The sequence below is a fragment of the Anser cygnoides genome, chromosome 1 (assembly GCF_040182565.1).
Source record: "Anser cygnoides isolate HZ-2024a breed goose chromosome 1, Taihu_goose_T2T_genome, whole genome shotgun sequence".
NCBI lineage: Eukaryota > Metazoa > Chordata > Aves > Anseriformes > Anatidae > Anser > Anser cygnoides.
Window position 1 is genome coordinate 184921572 of NC_089873.1, and position 19489 is coordinate 184941060.

Below are 19489 nucleotides of genomic sequence, written 5' to 3' on the forward strand. Positions count from 1 at the left end.
ACACTTCAGTATCCATAATCCTTTTAAACTCATGACTGTTCTGAATATTGAACTTGCACATTGAAACCAGTTAAGATTTAGCAATGTGTTATAAAACACCTACATTGTGGCTTCAGGATTAATATGGAACAAATTGTTTTTGTTGCACAAAGGCATCCTTAGACATGTTATGAAACAAAACCAACAGAATCAAGATCGTACACTAGATTTTTCTCACTCAACGGATAACAAGATAATTACTTACAAATATACTTGAGGTATTTATACGAACATGTAATTCAACTGCTTTAGTCAATGTGAAAGATTCAAATTTTAAATCAAAAACCACAAAAATAGTTAACACTTTAATCCATCACATGTAATCTAATTAAATATTTTCTCTCCACTCAAACACAAATACTACCTTGATATTCTCAGAGAAATATATTGGTACATTCAAAATTGGAACTTGGAAGAAAGCAAAATAATTTCCTCAACACATTTTTTAAGTAAAAATAAACATTAGTATCTTAAAACACATAATACACATAGTAGTGAAACATCTGTGTCACTGTCAATCCTCCAAAATAACAATTTATTCTTCTAAAATAAAATAGTTACATCCTAAAGGAAAAATATGCAGAGCACATCTATTCATATATTACCTTCAAACGACTGGACATATCTTCACAGCAGCTGCTCATCGCCTGAACATCTTCATTTATACTCTCAAGCTCCTAAATAAGTTAAAATAACAGTAACTGTGTTTTAAATCAGAAATGTTATGCCTAGGCCCAGTCTCATCCCACCAAAACAAGATGGCTCTGTTACAAGAAACATACAGACCATACATAGAGTACTGCGTCTAGTTCTGGTCCCCACCATTCAAAATAGATGTAGACAGACCAGAGAGAGTCCAAAGGAGGGCCACAAAGACTACCAAAGGGCTGGAGAACCTGTCCTCTGCAGAAAAACTGTAGTTATATTCCTTCTTCACAAGGAGCTACATGAAGATGATAAAGGGCAACAGGTACAAGTTGTACTGGGAAAGGTTTCCTCTTGATAGAAGAAAAAAATTTCTTACCATGAGAATAATCAACCACTGGGACAATCTCCCCAAGGATATGGCAGAACCCCCTTTACTGGAGGTTTACAAGATGCAATTGGACCAGGTGCCAGATAATCTCATCTAGGCCCCCCTTTTCCCATAAAAGGTTGGACCTGATGATCTTTTGAGGTCTCTTTCAACCCGTGTTGGTCTTACCACTCTATAGTTGCTCTAGGGTCCCTACATAATCCATGGAGAGAAAGCATCCCTAAAGATCAATGTTCACCTGAATCTTTTTTTTTAATTGTTTGAAATATCACCGCTGTATGTACAATGTTTCCATCAAATGGTATAAATGATGAAACATTTTTATTGTAAATGCATATTTGTCTGGGAAAAATCACAATTTCTCATAACTCCTTTTTCTTTTTTAAAATTATGCAGCAGTACTCCAACAAGATAGCTAGCCAAACTGTAAAACTGCTACCTCTTTAACTTGCTTGAATATGTGGACAAATTCTTCATTTATGGCTAAGCTTCGTCGTTCAATGTCTCCACGCAAGTTTCTTCGGGTGCGCAAACTATTTTCGACAAAAAAGGTTGAGAGAGCCTTGAGTGCTTCCAGCATTTCCTAAGAAGTAAAAGAGAAAATGAAATTAACATTTCACTAGGTTATAAAGAAGCATATTGCATAGTCTGCAGCCAACCCAAGTTCACTGCTTTAGAGAAAAAAGTAGTATATAGAATTATAGAATCATTGAGGTTGGAAAAGACCTTCAAGGTCACCTGGTCCAACCATCCCTGTACTACCAATGTCACCCACTAAACCATGTCCCTGAGCACCACATCCAACCTTTCCTTGAACACCCCCAGGGACGGTGACTCCACCACCTCCCTGGGCAACCCGTCCCAGTGCCTGACTGCTCTTTCTGAGAAGAAATGTCTCCTCATTTCCAACCTGAACCTCCCCTGGCACAACTTGAGGCCATTCCCTCTAGTCCTATCACTAGTTACCTGTGAGAAGAGGCCGACCCCCAGCTCCCCACACCTTCCTTTCAGGTAGTTGCCGGTAGTTGCAGAGAGCAATGAGGTCTCTCCCCCTGAGCCTGCTCTTCTCCAGACTAAACAACCCCAGTTCCCTCAGCCGCTCCTCACAGGACTTGTGCTCCAGGCCCTTCACCAGCTTCGTAGCCCTTCTCTGGACACGCTCCAGGGCCTCGACGTCCTTCTTGTAGTGAGGGGCCCAAAGCTGAACACAGCACTCGAGGTGTGGCCTCACCAGAGGGGGACGATCACCCCCCTGCTCCTGCTGGCTGCACTATTCGATACAAGCCAGGATGCTGTTGGCCTTCCTGGCCACCTGGGCACACTGCCGGCTCCCATTCTGGCGAACATGGTTTTAGAGAAAATAATACCAAAACATGCTATAGACCACTTGGTAAATACCTAAAACAACTGATGAGTCTCTCTTCTTTTTATATGTTATAACATAAGACTGTCTACTTTTTTTTTTTTTTTATAACAGCTTTAACCAGAAGGCTAATAGTTGGTTAAAGCATAACTACAAAACACCTAAATCAGGAAAAGCCTCAGCGGTGCCACCCGAACTACGCAGCGCCAACGTCCCCAGGACGGGCAGAGATGCGTGGCATACCCCTGGAGGCCCAAACCCGGCTTTTATTCCTAATTCCCGCTGCAGACCCCTGCCTGCCCCCCTGGGACGGAGCCGAGGGGACGCCAGGGCTCGCTTCTCCCTTCGGAGAGCCCGCGGGGGCCCTGCGGCCCCCGGCCCGGCCCGGCCCTGCCGCCCCCTCTGCCCCCTCAGCGGCGGGGCCGGAGCCTGCCGCCCCACCTTGTCGTTGTCCAGCCGGGTCTCCAGGATCTTGTTGAGCTTGCGGGCCAGCGGGTTGATGCCGGGGCCCGCCGGGGCTGCGACCTGCGGCGGGGCAGCGGTGTCGGCCATGGCTGCGTGCGGCGGCGGAGCGGCTCCCGGGGAAACGCGCTCCCCGGCCTTTGGTTCCTCCCGCGGCCGCCCGGCCCGAGGGGGCAAGGCTGGCGCCGTGTGACAGACAGACACACGGACAGACAGGCAGAAACTCACCCCGTGCCTGTTCCACGGGCGTGGTGCCGGCTACGGTCCCGGGATCCTGCAGTTTGCAGTGCGGGAGCCGAGTTTAGTCCGTCCGGGGGGTGTGGAGGGGACACAGACTCACAGAGGCCACCGAGGAGCTTTAAAAGATTAACCTTTTAAAGTTAGAATTGTAAAAGATTTCCCTGTTTTACTTACATACTGCATTCCTGGAATACCTATCCGTAATCCTTCAAACATACTCTGTTAGTATCTGAAATGGGGTTCGGTACCACTCGGGTTGGTTATGAGACCAAAATACGCGACCCCTGGTACGAGCGATTCCCAGGGGAACAAGGAAAAGTTTGGGATTTGTGATAAGAAAAAAGATTCTCTTCCTGAGGTCGCATGGCTGTATTCATTTCATGCTTGTTGTGTAAATGAGCATAACTTAAAAAAATAAAAAAAAAATGTAAAAGAAATGGGCTATTATTATAGTAATCCAAATGAAAGTAAAAGCATGTCAAAATGGGGAGATCTTATGTTCATCATGTTCTTATGCTCATCATTTACTGAAACAGTTTTTAACTAAGAGGTTTGTTTTTTTTTCCTGTCATGTCATTTTCTTCTTGTATCTAGTCAGCAAACAGATCTTCATGTATTTTTAGACACCTCGTTTCCCTCCTTAGCTTCTGTTCCTCCGCCCTGTTTTGTCGGTTTTACCTCTTCCTAGACGTCCCTTACTTCTGACCAAGCTTCCAGGAGCCAGGATCTCCCTTCTCCATGTCAGGAATCTGCTTTAGACTTAAAATGAAGAGATAAAACAGCATGCAGTCACAGGTGCATGCTGTCACAGATGTGAGCAATTATATTTAAGCATGTAAAGAAAACTCCATTATTATAAAGATCGCATCCCAACTATACATTGGATGTTGCTACCAGACTGAACAAAGATTCAAATGCTGTTAACCTGTTGGATGAGTTGACACAGCGAAGGCACACCTTGAACTCAGAAGGACTTGAACATCTGAATCACAAATGTCAAGATAAGATCATTGCCAAGCCTCATCCAGCCAGTTATACCACAGACATATAAGGAACCGCAAACATTTTCCTCTGTCAGTTGGTGCATGTACTGTCTTTTAAAGCATCCAGTTTTGCTTTCAGATGCTCCTTGATGGAAGTGTATTTTTTCATGAATTTGTTTCACGAGCCAGATTACTTCTAGATAAGGCAGTAACCTACAGGATTTTGAAACAGTATGTTTTTATCTGTGCATGTGTTCCCCAAGAAAAATAAAAATAAATAATCAAGGGAACACATTTTAATCTCCTATAACTGAGAGAAGCATTTGTATAAGGGCACCAGGGCTTTTATATATGTATATATATATATATTTTGTGTGTGTGTCTGTGTGTGTTTAGGAATATTAGATGCATCTACAAAGACAATAACAAACAAATAAATCCTTTCTTTTTCTGATATGGATAATGTTTGCAGGCTAGATTTTTCCTCGTAAAGTATTTTTTTAAAAACAAAAATTCAAATGTAATCATGCAATGAGATCACTGCCTAAAACTCAGCTGCTGTCTCATGGCTAGTAAATGTCATAGTGTCATGAAGGAACTTTTGACGTGGCATTCTTACTGACTTGCTTGTCCACCAGCAAATAGTTTCCTGTTAAGTCAACTAGATGAATATTATGGGATAAAATGACTGGGCGTTTGTGATCTGTAACTGCCAGAGGGTGCTTTGATTTCAGATAGCAGTCTCTGTGTACCAGTAGAAGACACTTTGTGTATTGTGCATAATTTACGCAAGCATAATTTTCCTGACTAAAGCTAGATATGGCAGCAAAACTACAGGTGTCAGCAAAGAAATGTCTGGTACGTAGTGTATTCCGTTGATTCGCTTATCTCAGTTCCTTATTATGGTGAAAGTGTTCACAGAACACACATTTGGTGCAGTACAGATAGGAGCACACTTTATCCTGTGGAACAACTCCTGTGGAATGCCACCTGTTGTTTAAGTAGCCCAAGCTAATATTGCAATTGTATCTTCAAACACTTGGAGTTCTGTGTGCCTTTTGTAGGGAAAGACAAAAGCATTTGCAGTAGTCACCTGAATCTGTTCCTCAAAAGGCTAAATAAGAAGAAAAATCCACTGGATAGATAGATTGGCAGGGATCAGACAAAGATGTGGCCGGAGCTGGTATTTTACTGCCCCTAGTATTTCCCTAGCATTTCCCCACCCTGTAGCAAAAGATTTGTGACAGAGCACGACATAAAGGGAATGTTTCCTTAAATATAGAGAGGGGAGAATAGCTCTTGCCCTAAGTGTCATCATAAGCAAATGACAGTGAGAAAGGAGAATTTTTGTGATGAAGAGAATGTAAAAATACATTAAAAATTAAAAAAATATAAAAAATAATAATAAATTAATAAAATAATAATAAAAATACATTAAAAGAAGAGTAATAGAAGAGACTGAGGAATCTTTGGGGGAGGGAGAGAAGGAGGAGGGAAGAGATGAGAAAACAAATTGAGGAAGGAAGGGAGGAAGGGAGGGAGGGAGGGAGGGAGGGAGGGAGGGAGGGAGGGAGGGAGGAAGGGATCAAGGGAGGGAGGGAGGGAGGAAGGAAGGAAGGACGGACGGACGGACAGGCAGACTAATATAGTTTGCCTCAGTATGATACATAATTAGTAGTATTTTCTCACAGTGTAATAGATAAAAAGACTTGACAATGCTACTGTTACATACAGTTTGTAGGCCTTGATCTTTTCAGATGTATCAAGGAAGAGTATCTGCAGGAAGCTGGCCATTGTAACTTGCTGCTCAGCTACACCATTCCTGGTGAAGTGACAGCACCCCTCTGTGTCACGGTCCCCGGAGAAGATTCACAGAATCATTGAATGGTTCGGGTTGGAAGGGACTCTGAAGATCCTCTAGTTCCATTCCCCCTGCCATGTGCCTGGGTACTTTTTACTAGATCAGGTTGCTCACAAGGAGATCGGATGAGTCAAACTTGGCTCTGCCAGGCTCCCCGGGTGCAGGGTCCTGCATTGGGCCAGGACAATCCCAAGCACAAACACAGGCTGGGCAGATAATGTACCGAAAGAAGCCCTGGTGAGAAGGACTTGGGGGTATTGGTTGATGAGAAGCTTGACGTGAGCCAGCAATGTGCGCTTGCAGCCCAGAAACCAACCATACCCTGGGCTGCATCAAAAGCAGGGTGGCCAGCAGGGCGAGGGAGGGGATTCTCCCTCTGCTCTGCTCTTGTGAGACCCCACCTGGAGTGCTGCCTTCAGCTCTGGGGCCCCCAGCACAAGAAGGACATAGATATTTTAGAATGAGTCCAAAGGAGGGCCATGAAGATGATCAGAGGGCTGGAGAACCTCTCCTACAAAGACAGGCTGAGGGAGTTGGGGTTGTTCAGCCTGGAGAAGAGAAGGCTCTGGGGAGACCTTACAGCAGCCTTCCAGTATCTAAAGGGGGCCTACAGGAAAGCTGGGGAGGGACTCTTTGTCAAGAAAGAGGTTACTATTGTAGATACTTTTCACCAGACCAAACCAGCCCGTTCCTTAAGCTAACTACTTTTCAAAAGCTCAGACAGCATTGACCCCATTCTGTAAACTAAGGTATGACTCTATGAGTGATTTGGCCAGAGGTCACCCTGAAAGCAACCTGTAGTCATGTAGCAAAACATGTCTGTGTCCCTCGAAGCTCCAGAAAAATGTAAAGTTCTGAAGCTTTTGGTTAGCTCATGCTATCTCACTTGAGGATTTATTGTCATGCCTCACGGTCAGCAGCATTGGCTATAATATATGTGATGCTGAATCAGCCACCTGGTTGAGGAGCTGTAAAACTCCTGTTTGTTATAACTCACTGAAAAAGATAACACTAGCAGTACAGTATGCACTTTAATGCATACCAAACCTATGAAATCTTGCTGTTCATCTCCTGCAAAAAAAAACAACCATTGATTTCAGGGGAAATACTGTGTCAGCAAAGCTAACAGGATTTGGTTGAAATATATTCAGCTCTAGACCTCTACTGGACTTCTCTAAGGGAGCTCTTGTCTAGACTATGTGGCTGAGTCCCCAGCAAAGTCAATAGCATTGGTCATGGCACTGCCACTAACTTCAGTGAAAACCAAACTTGCACCTAGAAAAAAGAAGAAAAATTCTTTCTACTTCTGAAATTCTTGATGAAAGCCATCTTGTGAAACTGCACCTCAGAGATATTGCTAGTGCAGGTCACAAAAACTATTCACAAACATGGCCATTTTTGTTGCAGCATTATGACATAAACCTAACTGTGCATGTACAGGTGCAAAAAACAGGCTTCCCTAGTACTCATTACAATTCTGTTTGGGAGAATTAATGGAACTTCTTTGTTATAGCAGCAAAAGTAAGTTTCCAAAATGCCAGGAGAAGTCACACTCTGTGCCATCTCTCAGGAGGAAAGCAAAAACCACCTCTCAGCAACTCCACTGTGGAACTACCTGGTATATTTAGACTTGATTCCCTCTGTAAAGTTGTCTCAGAAGTGTCCTCCAGGCTTGCTTCAGCCATTCATCTTTGTGTGTCAGCTCAAGCAGCCTTTCCAAAGCCTTGGCGAGATGCCATCACCCTCAGAGATGCTGGAGAGCTGCAGTGGATAAAAATAACTTATTACTTAATGGCTGACACTGGTCTCAGTCACTGCAGATGAGCTGCAAAAAATTTCTCTGCAAAGATCTGCCCACCTCCAGAAGAAATGTGTCTAAGCCTGCGGTTTCTTGCTAAAATGATCTGCCATCCCTTTCTGGTGGTCATTTCTGCCTTCATGGCGTTATTGCAGGGCTGGCATCCCTACGACTGACACACTGGAAGCCAATAATTATGTCCCTGGAGGACGGCAAAGGTTGTAGTAAGCAATTTTTTTTTCTAAACTTCAGCGTCTTTGGTGCATCTGTGTACATTTGTGATCTGCAAAAGTGAGGCTGGACTCGGCCTGGGCAGCTCTGCCAGGAATAGACAGGAATACCTCGATCCTGGCCTCGCTGTGTGGCCGTGGGATGGCAGGTGGAAGCCTGGTGACGCTGACAGGCTGCCTGCCTTGAAATGCAGAGGGAGGACAGCTCAGCCTTGCCATCCTGGCTGCTGTCAGAGGGCTGGATGGTATTGTTGTCACTCTGTGATTACATCTGAAGGAACAAGCGTTGCACATTTTGCTGCTCACACGAGCATTTTGCCAATGCAGGGGTTCTGTGTAAGCATCTACAGCAGCCGAGTAGGTTGCTTCTGGTGGTGTACAGTACAGCCTCAACAGCTTTGTGAAACACTCACATTCCCTGGCAGGAACTCAACGAGCATTTCCAGCACCTCCAATTATGGTATTAATTACAAGAGATTATCAAGTTCCCCAGGATAGACCCCAAGCTTCCTTTTGCATGCCAACCAGCAAGGACTATCCTGTCCATGCAGGTAGAGCTGTCTGCAGAACATCGTCAGTCTGTCTATACCTCATGCATCAGGTAACTTCACGTCAGCATTAAGGCCTTAAACCACTGTTGTGCATGCAGAGCACATGCCTTTCTGAAAGCAAAGTTCATGCTGGGTGAACTGCCAGTCTGGAAGTTTTGAATATTTTAATGTTAATTTTGACGGTTAGTGGCTTCTTTCTACTTCTGTCCCATACATGGCCCTTTGTATGATAAAATCCAGAGCCCTGGTAATATAGGCAGAGTAACACCATAAAATGAAATATCAGGTGCCTTAAGCAGCAGCAGGCAGCAGCACTAACTGGCAGAAATTAGCAGGCTGTCTTCAAGCAATAATTGTGCCTCACTGCGGAAATGTGAAGGCAAGAAATGCTGATGCTGACATGGAGTTAGGCTTTCCTCCCACTTGTCAAAAAGCAGACTATTTGGGGGCTTTAGCAGTGGTGTGATTGCTGATCCACTGCTGATATAGGGAGCTCTGAATAGGATCTGAGTTTCTTCTCGCTCTCTTGAGCTTGGATGCCTGAAGACATAATTAAATACCTATGGCGGGATACATCTCACCAATCTTCTGCCATCTAAAAGTCCAAGGTGGAGGCCATAGCTAATTGTCCAGGCCTCCTGTCTATCAGAGGAGTGAAAGAAACAGATGTTTAGAAGACATTTCATCCTGAGATTCTTACCTAGTCCTCCCAGCTAGGAGCCTAGTACACTCGTATGGTAGATCATTGACCTCATTTACCCCTAATAGGTCTGACTGTGGCTGTTGACTTCTCTGCAAATAATACAGAGTATGCCCCAGCATCAGGGCAGTGGAAATGACATACTGTATGTGAATGCTCTTCTTATACTCATGGGGAAGGGAGTGAAAAAAAATAAAAATAAAACAAACAGAATGTTTTACTTTCCAATAAAGTAAATTGAAAGTCTTATTTTCACAGTAAAATGATCCACTTGGTGCCTGTGGGCATGTGACATATCAGGCAGATGCATATCATTTTGGGTGACATATCATTGACTTGCCAGTTGCAAAGGTGGAACTGCCCAAAGGCTAGTTTTTTTTTGCACCTGAGTCACAAAAAATTCTAGGGATTCATTCATAAATCAATGGTATAATCTAGTTCATACCTGCTTCTTCTCTTTCCTCTTCTTCCGTATCTCATTTTTTCACTCACTTTGTCACCTCCTCTCCATCTTCCTATCCAAATCCATCTCTCAGAGGCATGTGTTTCACTCTATCATAGATAAGCCTACTTGGGATGCGTGACTCCCTTTCTCAGCTACCAATATTAATCCATTTTTCTTTTAGCGTGGTGAGATTTGGGCACAATTTTTTATTACCTGTAACAGAGATAATGTGCCAGCACAGCTCCATGGGGATATCAGCTTATGTTTGATTCATTGAAATGAATAGCTGTTTTACTAGAAGCTTGAGAGAGAGCAGGAATATGTGTGTTGAGCTTCATTCTCCAAAGTGTCGGGCACTGGCTTGAAGATGTGCTTGGTGACTCATGGCCAGCGTTTTTGTGCTTTACAAGGTTGAGCCAAAGTTCCTTTATTTTTTCAATCGCCGAAGTTAACAGAAGAACTCATGTATGCATATTGCAGTGTAAATCAACTTCAGCTGAAGAAACAAGATGGTTGTGAACAGGGAAGACAACTCTCACTGCATCAATCAAAGAGAAAGGATGCATTGCCTTCCTGAATTTGGAGGCAGAGAGTAAGGATTAATTCCCTGCTCATCATTGTCTCGGCCCCATTCTGCCTCATTTTGCTCCAGATCGTTAAACGTACATGGGACGGGCAGTTCTCTAATATTCAGAGCTACCTCAGAGTCCTCTCATCTCAGACAAACATGTGAAAGTGGCTTACAAAATATCTAGCTTTTCTAAGGACAGCCTGTGGTGTATAGTCAAGGAAAGGATTTTTTTTTTTTTTTAAAGAGTCTTCAGTTTAATGGGTAATTTCCTTTGAAAATGGTAAACTGCAAATTAAATGGCAAAAAGCAATTAATTATTGAAATGGTAATATCCTTGTAAAGGTTAAGAGGTAATATAAATGAAGTTCCCGTGAGCACATTAATGGTATTACTATCTTCCCCTTTACAAGTGGCAACTGTAACGACCTAGCTAATTAGCTTTTTCATCACAAAAAGGAATATTGAAATATGTAGTTATATTGCAGAAGCACAGTCTATGACTATGTTATTTTGCTACAACACAATATAGAGAAAGCCCTTTTACATGCTGGTAAGAGCTCTTTCCGGAGCACACAGCTTTTGATGGAAGGAGGAAAAAGTGTTTTTTAATGGCATAGGATGAACAACTTGTAACGTGGAAGGAAAACACGGGCCAAAGACAAAGATTACCAGAGATACATCCCTCTTTGGCTTGCTGCAGGTGCCCTGTGCACACAAGGCTTGGCTAGAATATGTAGCTGAATAGGGGCCTGACCCTCCCCATCCACAGCAGAGTTCAAGTAGCCTGGGGTCTACAGTTGCACAGAGTGAATTTGGGTCTCACCGACTCCCTGTGCAGTATTTTTATTAGATATATGTGTAGGTATACTTATATATGCATAACACATCACTGCATCCACATATACATATGTGGATGCTATATATTGACTTTTAGACAGCTTTCTAAAAACTGAACTTGTTTCTTCCCCTGCTGTGTTTTGGAAGGGGATAAACCAGAAAGGGGGCACTGCTTGAGTTTCAATTCATAGTGCTAGCGTGACATTTTTTCCACGAATGAAGCCAAAAGAGAGTCCAGAGGTTCCAGCTTCTCAGAGGGCCTGAGAGCCATATGAACCTCCGTGTGTGATCTGGGGCAAATGAGCTTCCACTTGTACGATGAATTGCCCTTTGTCCCCAACAAGAGGATTTTCAGCTTTCCTTTCAAACCCACCAGAAAACATTAGCCTCATCCTTGGGAATGTGATCTAATATGGTGACTTAGACGCAGGCGATTGCTGCAGCTCGGGGGGGAGAGGCAGCTCAGCTCAGTCCTTCTGCAAAAGGCTGGGGGGAGGAACACGGCGCCGCCTTGCATCCCGTTCACAAAGACACACAGTTTATGCAAAATATGCCAGGGAAGGCAGCCTCGCACGTTCTGCAAACGCAGCTTGTGAACCTTAGGACTGGAACAGGGTAGTTATGAATCAGATAAATTTTGTGGTGAACACAAACAAGCTCAGATCCCTGCCCCCACCTTTCCCACGCCCACCCTTCCCCACCAGCAGCCTGCAAAACCGGTGACAGGAGCACCAAACCCTTTCGGGGGCAGCCACCGAGTCACCTCCCACCCAAGCAGGGACACGAGGGCGCCCAGTCTCCCCGTGCTGGCAGACTCCCCTCCCTCTACCTTTGAGGACTCAGGCACTGGCACTTTCCACCCCTGATTTCTAAATGTGATGAAAGCCAACCTCTAACTGAGGCTTTAAATTCAAAGGGAAAAAATTTGTCCCATCAGGTTAAGCAAGCGGTTAAACAACCATTTCCCCAAAGATGTGCTCCCTAAAGGGCAACAAGGCACCATGGCAGGACCTGCACTTTGTACATTGTTGAAACAACGTCTGGGGAAGATAGACAAATTCCCTTGGTAAATAAGATGCCACGATTAAATTGCTCGCTTCGGTCTATATGCACAGAGAACGGGCTGCCAGTAAATGAGTGTCTGAGAAATCGCTTGTTCACAATCCAGACGTTCCTTATTTTCCCAAGCCCACTTGGGAAGAGTGGAAATTTAGGATTAAAATCACCCGTGCGGTTTTCCTGCATCTATGCAGGACTAGGCCAATTCCCTGTTGAAGGAGGACGGGTCTGGGACCTGTCACCCCTGAGCTCCATCACCTTGGCAGAGTTTGTGAGGGCAGAGCAGGCTTTTCCCCTCCTTGTCCATGGGGCTGGTGCAGAATGAACCTCTCCAGCTTCTCCCACAGCTACCAGGCTCATTAGCAACAGGACACGAAAGAGATAATCAGGAGCTTGATTTGCTATAGCTGCTATCTGGGAGCACCTGGTGGCTTTTATGTAATACATAATAACGGTATACAGATGAAACAGCATAAGGAGGGCTTATTGCACATAACGAAGGATGCTTCCTTTTCTTTCTTATTCATTGGCATGTTACTTGTAGGTGTATCCAGAGATCACGACCGATGTTAGCAGCAGGAGCAGTGTATCCAGTGAGACAGCTGTGCTTCAGAAATGCATCCTGTTCATGAATTTTCGGTAATGTGATCTGTAAAATTTACCACCATAACCACCATAAAAATAAATCCTAATCGTAATGTAGTATTGGAAAGGAATTGAAGAGAGGATGTTTTGCCTAGAGCTAAGTTTTTAGGCCAGGATTTAGGTTCAAATGTGACAGCCCCAAATCTCTGGAGTCCACTTCCACCCACACTGGAAAACATACAATGTGTTTGATTTGGAAGAGATACCGTACAGATGTATCATGATTTAGTGACTTGAATTTATTTTCTTACGTTCCTCTGGCTGAGAAATTCGCAGGTGTCAGACTTGAGATTCTACATTTTTTTCCCCCCCTGATTAGTTGTTGTTTCTTTCCTACTGCTGTGCAGAATTTAAAGTAAATGTATTAATTTTCAGATCGCTCCCTGTAATACTTGTCTGCTTGGTCTGTAGTGACTATATTTGAATAATTGAGTTGACTTTCTGTTGCTCCTAGTACATAGCCTCAAGTCTGTTGTTGTGCCTACACCTTTCTTTTTCATTTAAAATCGAGTACAGACATGACCTGAAGATCCAGTTTTGTAAGATGCTCGGAACCATGCAGACGCTATCACTCTCCTATGGACCACACAAGAGAAAACCAGATGGTGGCCTGCAAAAGAAAAGCTTATTTTTTTCCTTTTTCTTGTTAAAGACTGAAGAACAAGATGGATTTTCACTATCTGTTTCATTTTCAGGAACATACGTACTCCCCTATGGCATTTTATATGGCGGTGGATTGTCTTACAGGATATGCTATAATGAGAGATTCTTTGGCCGAGGCTGGGATGTGTGTTAGCTGGATTGATTTAGGTGAGCTGACAGGATTTTTTCTCTCTTTATTCTGCTGCACTGATTAGCTCCATCAGGTCTGTAGGACCCCAGATGTAACAGCAGCTTAGTCAATGGATCAGGGAGAAGAGAGATGGTAAAATCTATAAGCATATTTTCCCATCTCCCTGCTAAGGCAGTTTTCTGACAGTGTGTTCGTGGGCGTTTGATCCAGTCTGACTTCTGGTGGTTCCAGCAGTGGGAATTCCACCTCTCGTGTTCCTGCCACCAACTCTGAGGCTCTCTCAAAAGAGGATTCTCTTAAATATCAAAACACCAGAACCAAATCTAAAACCAGTTGCTATTTCAGTATAGACAAGACCCTGGGGACCAGGACTTTTGTTATCGCTCAGCTCTGAGGAGGTGTCTGCTTTTGTGGCTACAAGAAAGACCGTGGGTCCAGAAGCACCATGTAATAACCTCCTTTTTCTTTCAGACAGGTTAGATGTGGGTTGAAATATTTTGGCTTCCACAGTGAAAATACATCTAAGCACCAGGTTCCCTGAAAAGGGCAGCAAATGTTGATATAGCTGAAGCATGTTGAATTGCAAACATTAGGGAAAAAAAAAAAAAGGAATAAGAATTTGGATGTTAACTTATACATGCAATGTGTTTAATTTGTTCCTAATCAAAACAAAACTACTTGTCTCTCTGACAGAAAATGGATGGTGAAATAAAGCTTATTTCCCCACAAGTGAGTATGCCACACGGCCAGCTTGCGGGGGCACTTGGAGACAGTTGGCAAGATAAGATGCTCCAGGAGAGATGCGGAACGCAGTGTGCAGTCTCCATGAGGGAATGTGGAATGGCAGCAGCTCAGGGAGTGAATATAAAGGCCATATAAGGGAAGCAAATGGACTGCTGTAGAGATGCCATTAGCAAAGCAAACACTGACTTGGGGACCTTGGCATATACCATGGAAGAGATAAATTGCATGAATAAATGCAGACTTGTTTGCCTCTCCCTAGGTTTACAAAGTTAGTTTTAGCTGAGAAGCTTTACATGCGTGAAATAGAGTTTTTGCACACTCACTGTAATGCCAAGCAGTTTCTACCCATATCTAATCCCAACATGCACCTTATTTAGATACATTTATCACTGTTTCATTCTAACCAAGGCCTTTGGCTTAAGACAGAATGTAAGACCAGGTCTTTAGGCAATTGCAAACATAATAATAGTACACTATGCTCCTCTTTCTTTATACCAAGAGCACAGTTCAAATATCACAACATTAGCTTCGTACCCCTGTCATTTCCCATGTTGGGAAAATGACCAGCAGGAGATGAAACTCCTGAGCTAAGTGCTGGATGAAGGCACGAGAGCGGTCACTGAAGAGCACCTGCGTTCATCGGGAAGCGCACAGCTCTGTGCAAAAGTGGAGCCGAGCGCTGGTGCACTTTCGGGGCGGAGGCTTGGCACCACACAGAAAGCTGATGTGAGGGGAGGGTGCCAGCAAGGTATGCTGCAGAGCAGGCTCTGGCTCTCACCCCTGGGAAAGTCATCCTGGCGCCCTTTCACTAAGTCACCCGATGGGCACATCCCCATTTGTGTTTTGGCGTGGATCAAGGGCACGCTTTCGGTGCGAGTCTCCAGATCATCCTCCCTTAACCATGTTTTGGTTTACCCTGCAGTGATGTGTACACAAAGAGGATGCTGTTCAGATGAGACTAGACAAGAAGAAAGGCTTCAGAAGGGCACCTAGTGAGTCTTGAGTGCTAGAGACCCAGGTTAGAGTGAATCAGAAGAAAAACACATGAATATCCATCAGGTCTTGAGCACCAACCGGTTTGCTGCATAGATTGGGTCAGGCTGATCCACAACACTTGCTAATACAGATGTAGGCTCTGTGGACGTAGCTGGGGGGTAGGCATGGCTATTTTGGGGGTATGCCTTTATTGTCTTCCTTGTGAAGCACATCACTGCATAGCTTCCAGCACTGAACCTATATGTAACCTACTTCTTTTATTTGAAGCACTTTTCCTTAAAGAATATGCTTGAAATGCTAGAGTGGAAAACTAGATCTTGCTATGTACTTCCCCATCCATTTTTTATCCCTTGAGAAAACACACATTTTCAGTAATGTTCTGATTTTAAGACTTCGCATTACAGGGAAAAAATGGAGAATTTTTTTTTTTTTTAAAAAATATCCAATAAAGTGGCTTTTTAATTTAATTCCGAACATGACTGTTGTTACTATTAAATGGTGTAAATACAGACTGAGCGCAATGAACCTCACTTCCATTTAGCGTTAATAATATTAATGATCAGTACTTAAATCACACGCCATGTTCCCGGACTGTAAAAGAAACATTACCAAAGAGATTTTGCGCGTCTGGTGCCGACATAAATTAAACGTGGCATAAAATTGTCTTCTGTCTGCGGGAACGTACTCCAGCTGCAGGGAGGAGAGGAAGGAGCAGGAGGAGGAAATCTCCGTCTCCCAGCGGCTCTGCCTGCACCACCCCTCCCCAAAAGTTTCCCACTTCAGGCGGTGGGAAGGGAGCGGGGCTCCCCTCTCCGCCCGGCCCTGGCGCAGCCGGGCTGAGCTGCTTGGTACTCCGCTCACATTTGCTCTCGCTGGAGCCCAGCTCCCAAAACTGTTGCGATCAAAACGCTGGATCAGCAGCAGCTCGCACGCACGCCATCGGGAGATTTCCCCATTTTTTTCCCCCATCCAAGGGCTGCGGCCTCCCCTTTTTAACACCCTCCCACCCCTCCGGCTTTTTCCCCCTCGCCCCCCGGCTCCAGCGCCCCGCACACCCCGCGGGCAGCCGGGGGAGGGCTGGGGGAGCCGGGACCCCCCCCCGGGCCGGCCCCGCGGAGCCGGGACCCCCCAGCTCCGCCCGGGGAGGGCTCGGGGAGGCTCCCCCCTCGCCCCCGACCCCTCGCCCCCGGCCCCGACCGCGGCGGGTCCCGCCCGGGGAGGCGGCGGCGGGGGAAGTGGGAGGAGAGGCGGCGGAGCGCCTTGCCTCCCGAGGCATCAGACGTGGGGAAAGGGAGGGGAGAGAGGCAGAGAAAGAGAGAGAAACGCGCCGAGGAAGGCAGGGAAGGACTGGGGAGGCCGGGCTGGGGAGGGTCCCGGTCCCTCCCGTGTCCGGAGGACCAAGGGAACAGTCGCTCGGGGCGGCCACCCCCGCGCCACCCCTCCCGGCTGGGCGCCCATGTGCTGCCGGCACCGGCCTGCGAGTAAGTACCCGGCTGCCCCCGGAGCCCCGGGACCCCCTTCCCTCCCTCCCCCCCCCCTTCCTTTCCCTTCCCTTCCCCGCAGCGACACCCGGCTGCATCCCCTCCCCGTCCCAGCGGACCCCCCGGGCCCCCTTCCCCTCCTGCCCTCCCAACCCCACACCTTCCCGCATCCCTTCCCCTCCTCTCCCCCCCCCCTCTTTCCCGGATCTCCCAGCCGCTCCGGACCTCTCTCCCTTCCCCGCTCCCCTCTCCGTCCTCCTGCTCCCCCCGGGCCCCCCCGCAGCCCTGCCAGCCCCTCGGCCCCCGCCCGCCCCCCAGCCTGCCTTCCCCTCGCATCACCCCGGCGAGTTTCGCTTCCCGGCCCCCGCCTTCCCTCGGGGCCCCCCCCCCCAGCTCTCCGCCGCCCCCTCCTGCTCTAGGGCCGGGGTTTTGGGGCCAAATTGGCGAGTCCCGCTCCCCAGAGAGAGTCCCGGGCGTTGGCTGGCAGCCCGCGGGCGGTGGGGGGTCCGGCTGGATTTGTAGGGTCCTGCTGGATTTGTAGGGTCCTGCCCCTGGAAGCCTCCATGTTGTCCCCTATTTCCAGCCGTGCCTCTTCTGCCGGTTGAGGGAACGCTTTCCCCGAGTGCCGTGACCCACTTTGCCGTAGCCGCTTGGTGCCACGCCAAGGCACGGGCGGATCCTTCCCCGAGAAGATGCCTCTGGAGGGATGGGGGCAGCCCATGCCCTCCGCCAAGTTTCTGTCCCTCAGGGTTTGGGGCTTTTGCAGGTTGGGAGGCATTCCTGCAGATGGGCTACGTCTGCGAGGAGGTAGGCGTGTGCTTCTTGCGAAGCGGCACAGGCCTTTTCCAACGTTAGGGTAAAGATTTCTTTTTTGCAGTGTTGTAAAAGTAAACAAAACTTCTGTGCGGTGCACATGCTTAATTTCACTTCCAGACTCTTTCCCTACATTCCCTCCTTGTGCAGAAGTAGTTTTAATTTTATTGCCGGCACATTAATTGCGTTCACTGGTTGGCGTCTAATCATGCTTAGAAAAAAAGCCCCTGTAAATAGCTATCAGGATTAATTTGGCAGCAACGGTGAGAGATGATCATAAATTTACAAATGCGGTAGGAGCAATGATCCAGCATGGATTGAACAAGAAATGTGCCCCCAGCCTGTGGGAAGCAGCGTTTCTGCGACAGCCAAAAGCGCTCGGTCATGCTGGTACAGAGCTCGGAGGCTGGGAATTTTCTGAGGAGGAAGCAGAGGAGTTAAAGGTCCTGGCTTTGGGCTGGGAAGAGGCAAAGAAGAGGAGGCTTTGTGTTAGTGAGGTTTTCTGCTGCCACAGGGGTCCGGGCTTGAAAAGGCGCGGACGGTTTCACGCTGAACCTGCAGGGCCCCATCTAAAGTACATTCCCCAGGCGTCGCAGGAGGAAGGATAACAACCAAGACCTCAGCCGGGAAAGATGAAGACGTACGGGGGCGAGAAGTGAGCGGAGAAGTAGGCAGGGAAGCCCTGGCAGTGGCTGCACAGCCTGCACGGCCGCGCCGCCTCCCGTCACTGTCCCCACAGCTGCCGGCAGCGGTGCTAGTGGCCGCTCGCAAGGATGGGACAGAGGCGTGCGATGTCTTCATGAAAAGTGCTGCAGGAAGAAATGCTCTGGCAGATAAACGTTGATTTTCCCTAATCTCAGTGTTTCTGAACTTGCCTTTTTCTCCTTTTTTTTTGTTATTTCATCAGGGACCTTTGTCTTCATGATGGGAGGAAACATCCCCCTCGCTGTTAGGATCCGGGCTTCTCCCAGCGCAAGGATTTGTCAAGGCTGAGAGACTCTGGATTATCCCCAAACCTCCTCTAAAACACACAGGGGCTTTCCTGTCCCCCCATCGTGAAGGGGCTCGGCGTACACGCAAAGATGGCCTCCAGCCTCACCTGCGCCGGCATGGTCTGGGCCTTCCTCTCCTTCCTTTGTGCTGCAGCCTCCTGCGTGGGCTTCTTCATGCCCTACTGGCTCTTGGGGTCCCAGCTGGAGAAGTCTGTTTCCTTCGGCACTTTCCGGAGGTGTTCCTACCCCGTGCGGGATGAAAGCCGCCAAACGACCGTGATGGTGGAGCAGTGCGGCCGCTACGCCTCCTTCCAGGCCATCCCCAGCGCCGAGTGGAGGATCTGCACGGTGGTGACGGGCCTGGGCTGCGGGCTGCTCCTCTTGGTGGCCCTGACGGCCCTCATGGGCTGCTGCGTCTCCGAGCTCATCTCCAGGACCGTGGGCAGGGTGGCAGGAGGCATCCAGTTCCTGGGGGGTAAGTGCTGCCTGCTCGTGCGGGGACGGGGGCGTCTTCAGGCTGCAGGTGTCCACGTATGGTGCGTTGGGGAGAGGAGGGAGTGATGCAAACTTTCCGCTAGTGAGGGAGACCGCTTGGCTCCCGTGACCATTGAGCTGGTTGCCTGGATGACTTGAACGTGGCCTAAAGGCTTGGTCACCCGTGGTCGCTCCCTTGCGCTTAAATCCCTGCTCGGTTGTTGTATGACCTTTGAGACTTGCACGACAGGTTCAGCGCGCTGAGTGCAGCTCTTTGTGCCAAAGACCGACTAACGTGGGCCAGTGTCTTCGAGGAGGTTTGGCATGCTTGCAGCAGAGCTCAGCTCAGGTGGTGGCACCTGGAGGAGCGTGGGGG

General features: G+C 47.2%; 2 protein-coding genes across 2 annotated transcripts in view; one reads left to right on the plus strand and one right to left on the minus strand.

The window, feature by feature from the left end:
- Nucleotides 1–3196, minus strand: part of COG6 (component of oligomeric golgi complex 6) — a 52226-nt gene extending 49030 nt beyond the window's left edge. Inside the window, exons 1-3 of the mRNA XM_066989664.1 lie at nucleotides 2880–3196; nucleotides 1515–1658; nucleotides 645–716 (exon numbers count right to left, since the gene is read on the minus strand). Coding sequence (XP_066845765.1) covers nucleotides 645–716; nucleotides 1515–1658; nucleotides 2880–2990 — 327 coding nt within the window. The 5' untranslated portion in view covers nucleotides 2991–3196. The remainder of the gene's footprint in view (nucleotides 1–644; nucleotides 717–1514; nucleotides 1659–2879) is intronic.
- A 13270-nt stretch (nucleotides 3197–16466) lies between these two features.
- The window catches only part of LHFPL6 (LHFPL tetraspan subfamily member 6), a 140362-nt gene continuing 137339 nt past the window's right edge, over nucleotides 16467–19489 (plus strand). Inside the window, exons 1-2 of the mRNA XM_048068338.2 lie at nucleotides 16467–16834; nucleotides 18555–19114. Coding sequence (XP_047924295.1) covers nucleotides 18730–19114 — 385 coding nt within the window. The 5' untranslated portion in view covers nucleotides 16467–16834; nucleotides 18555–18729. The remainder of the gene's footprint in view (nucleotides 16835–18554; nucleotides 19115–19489) is intronic.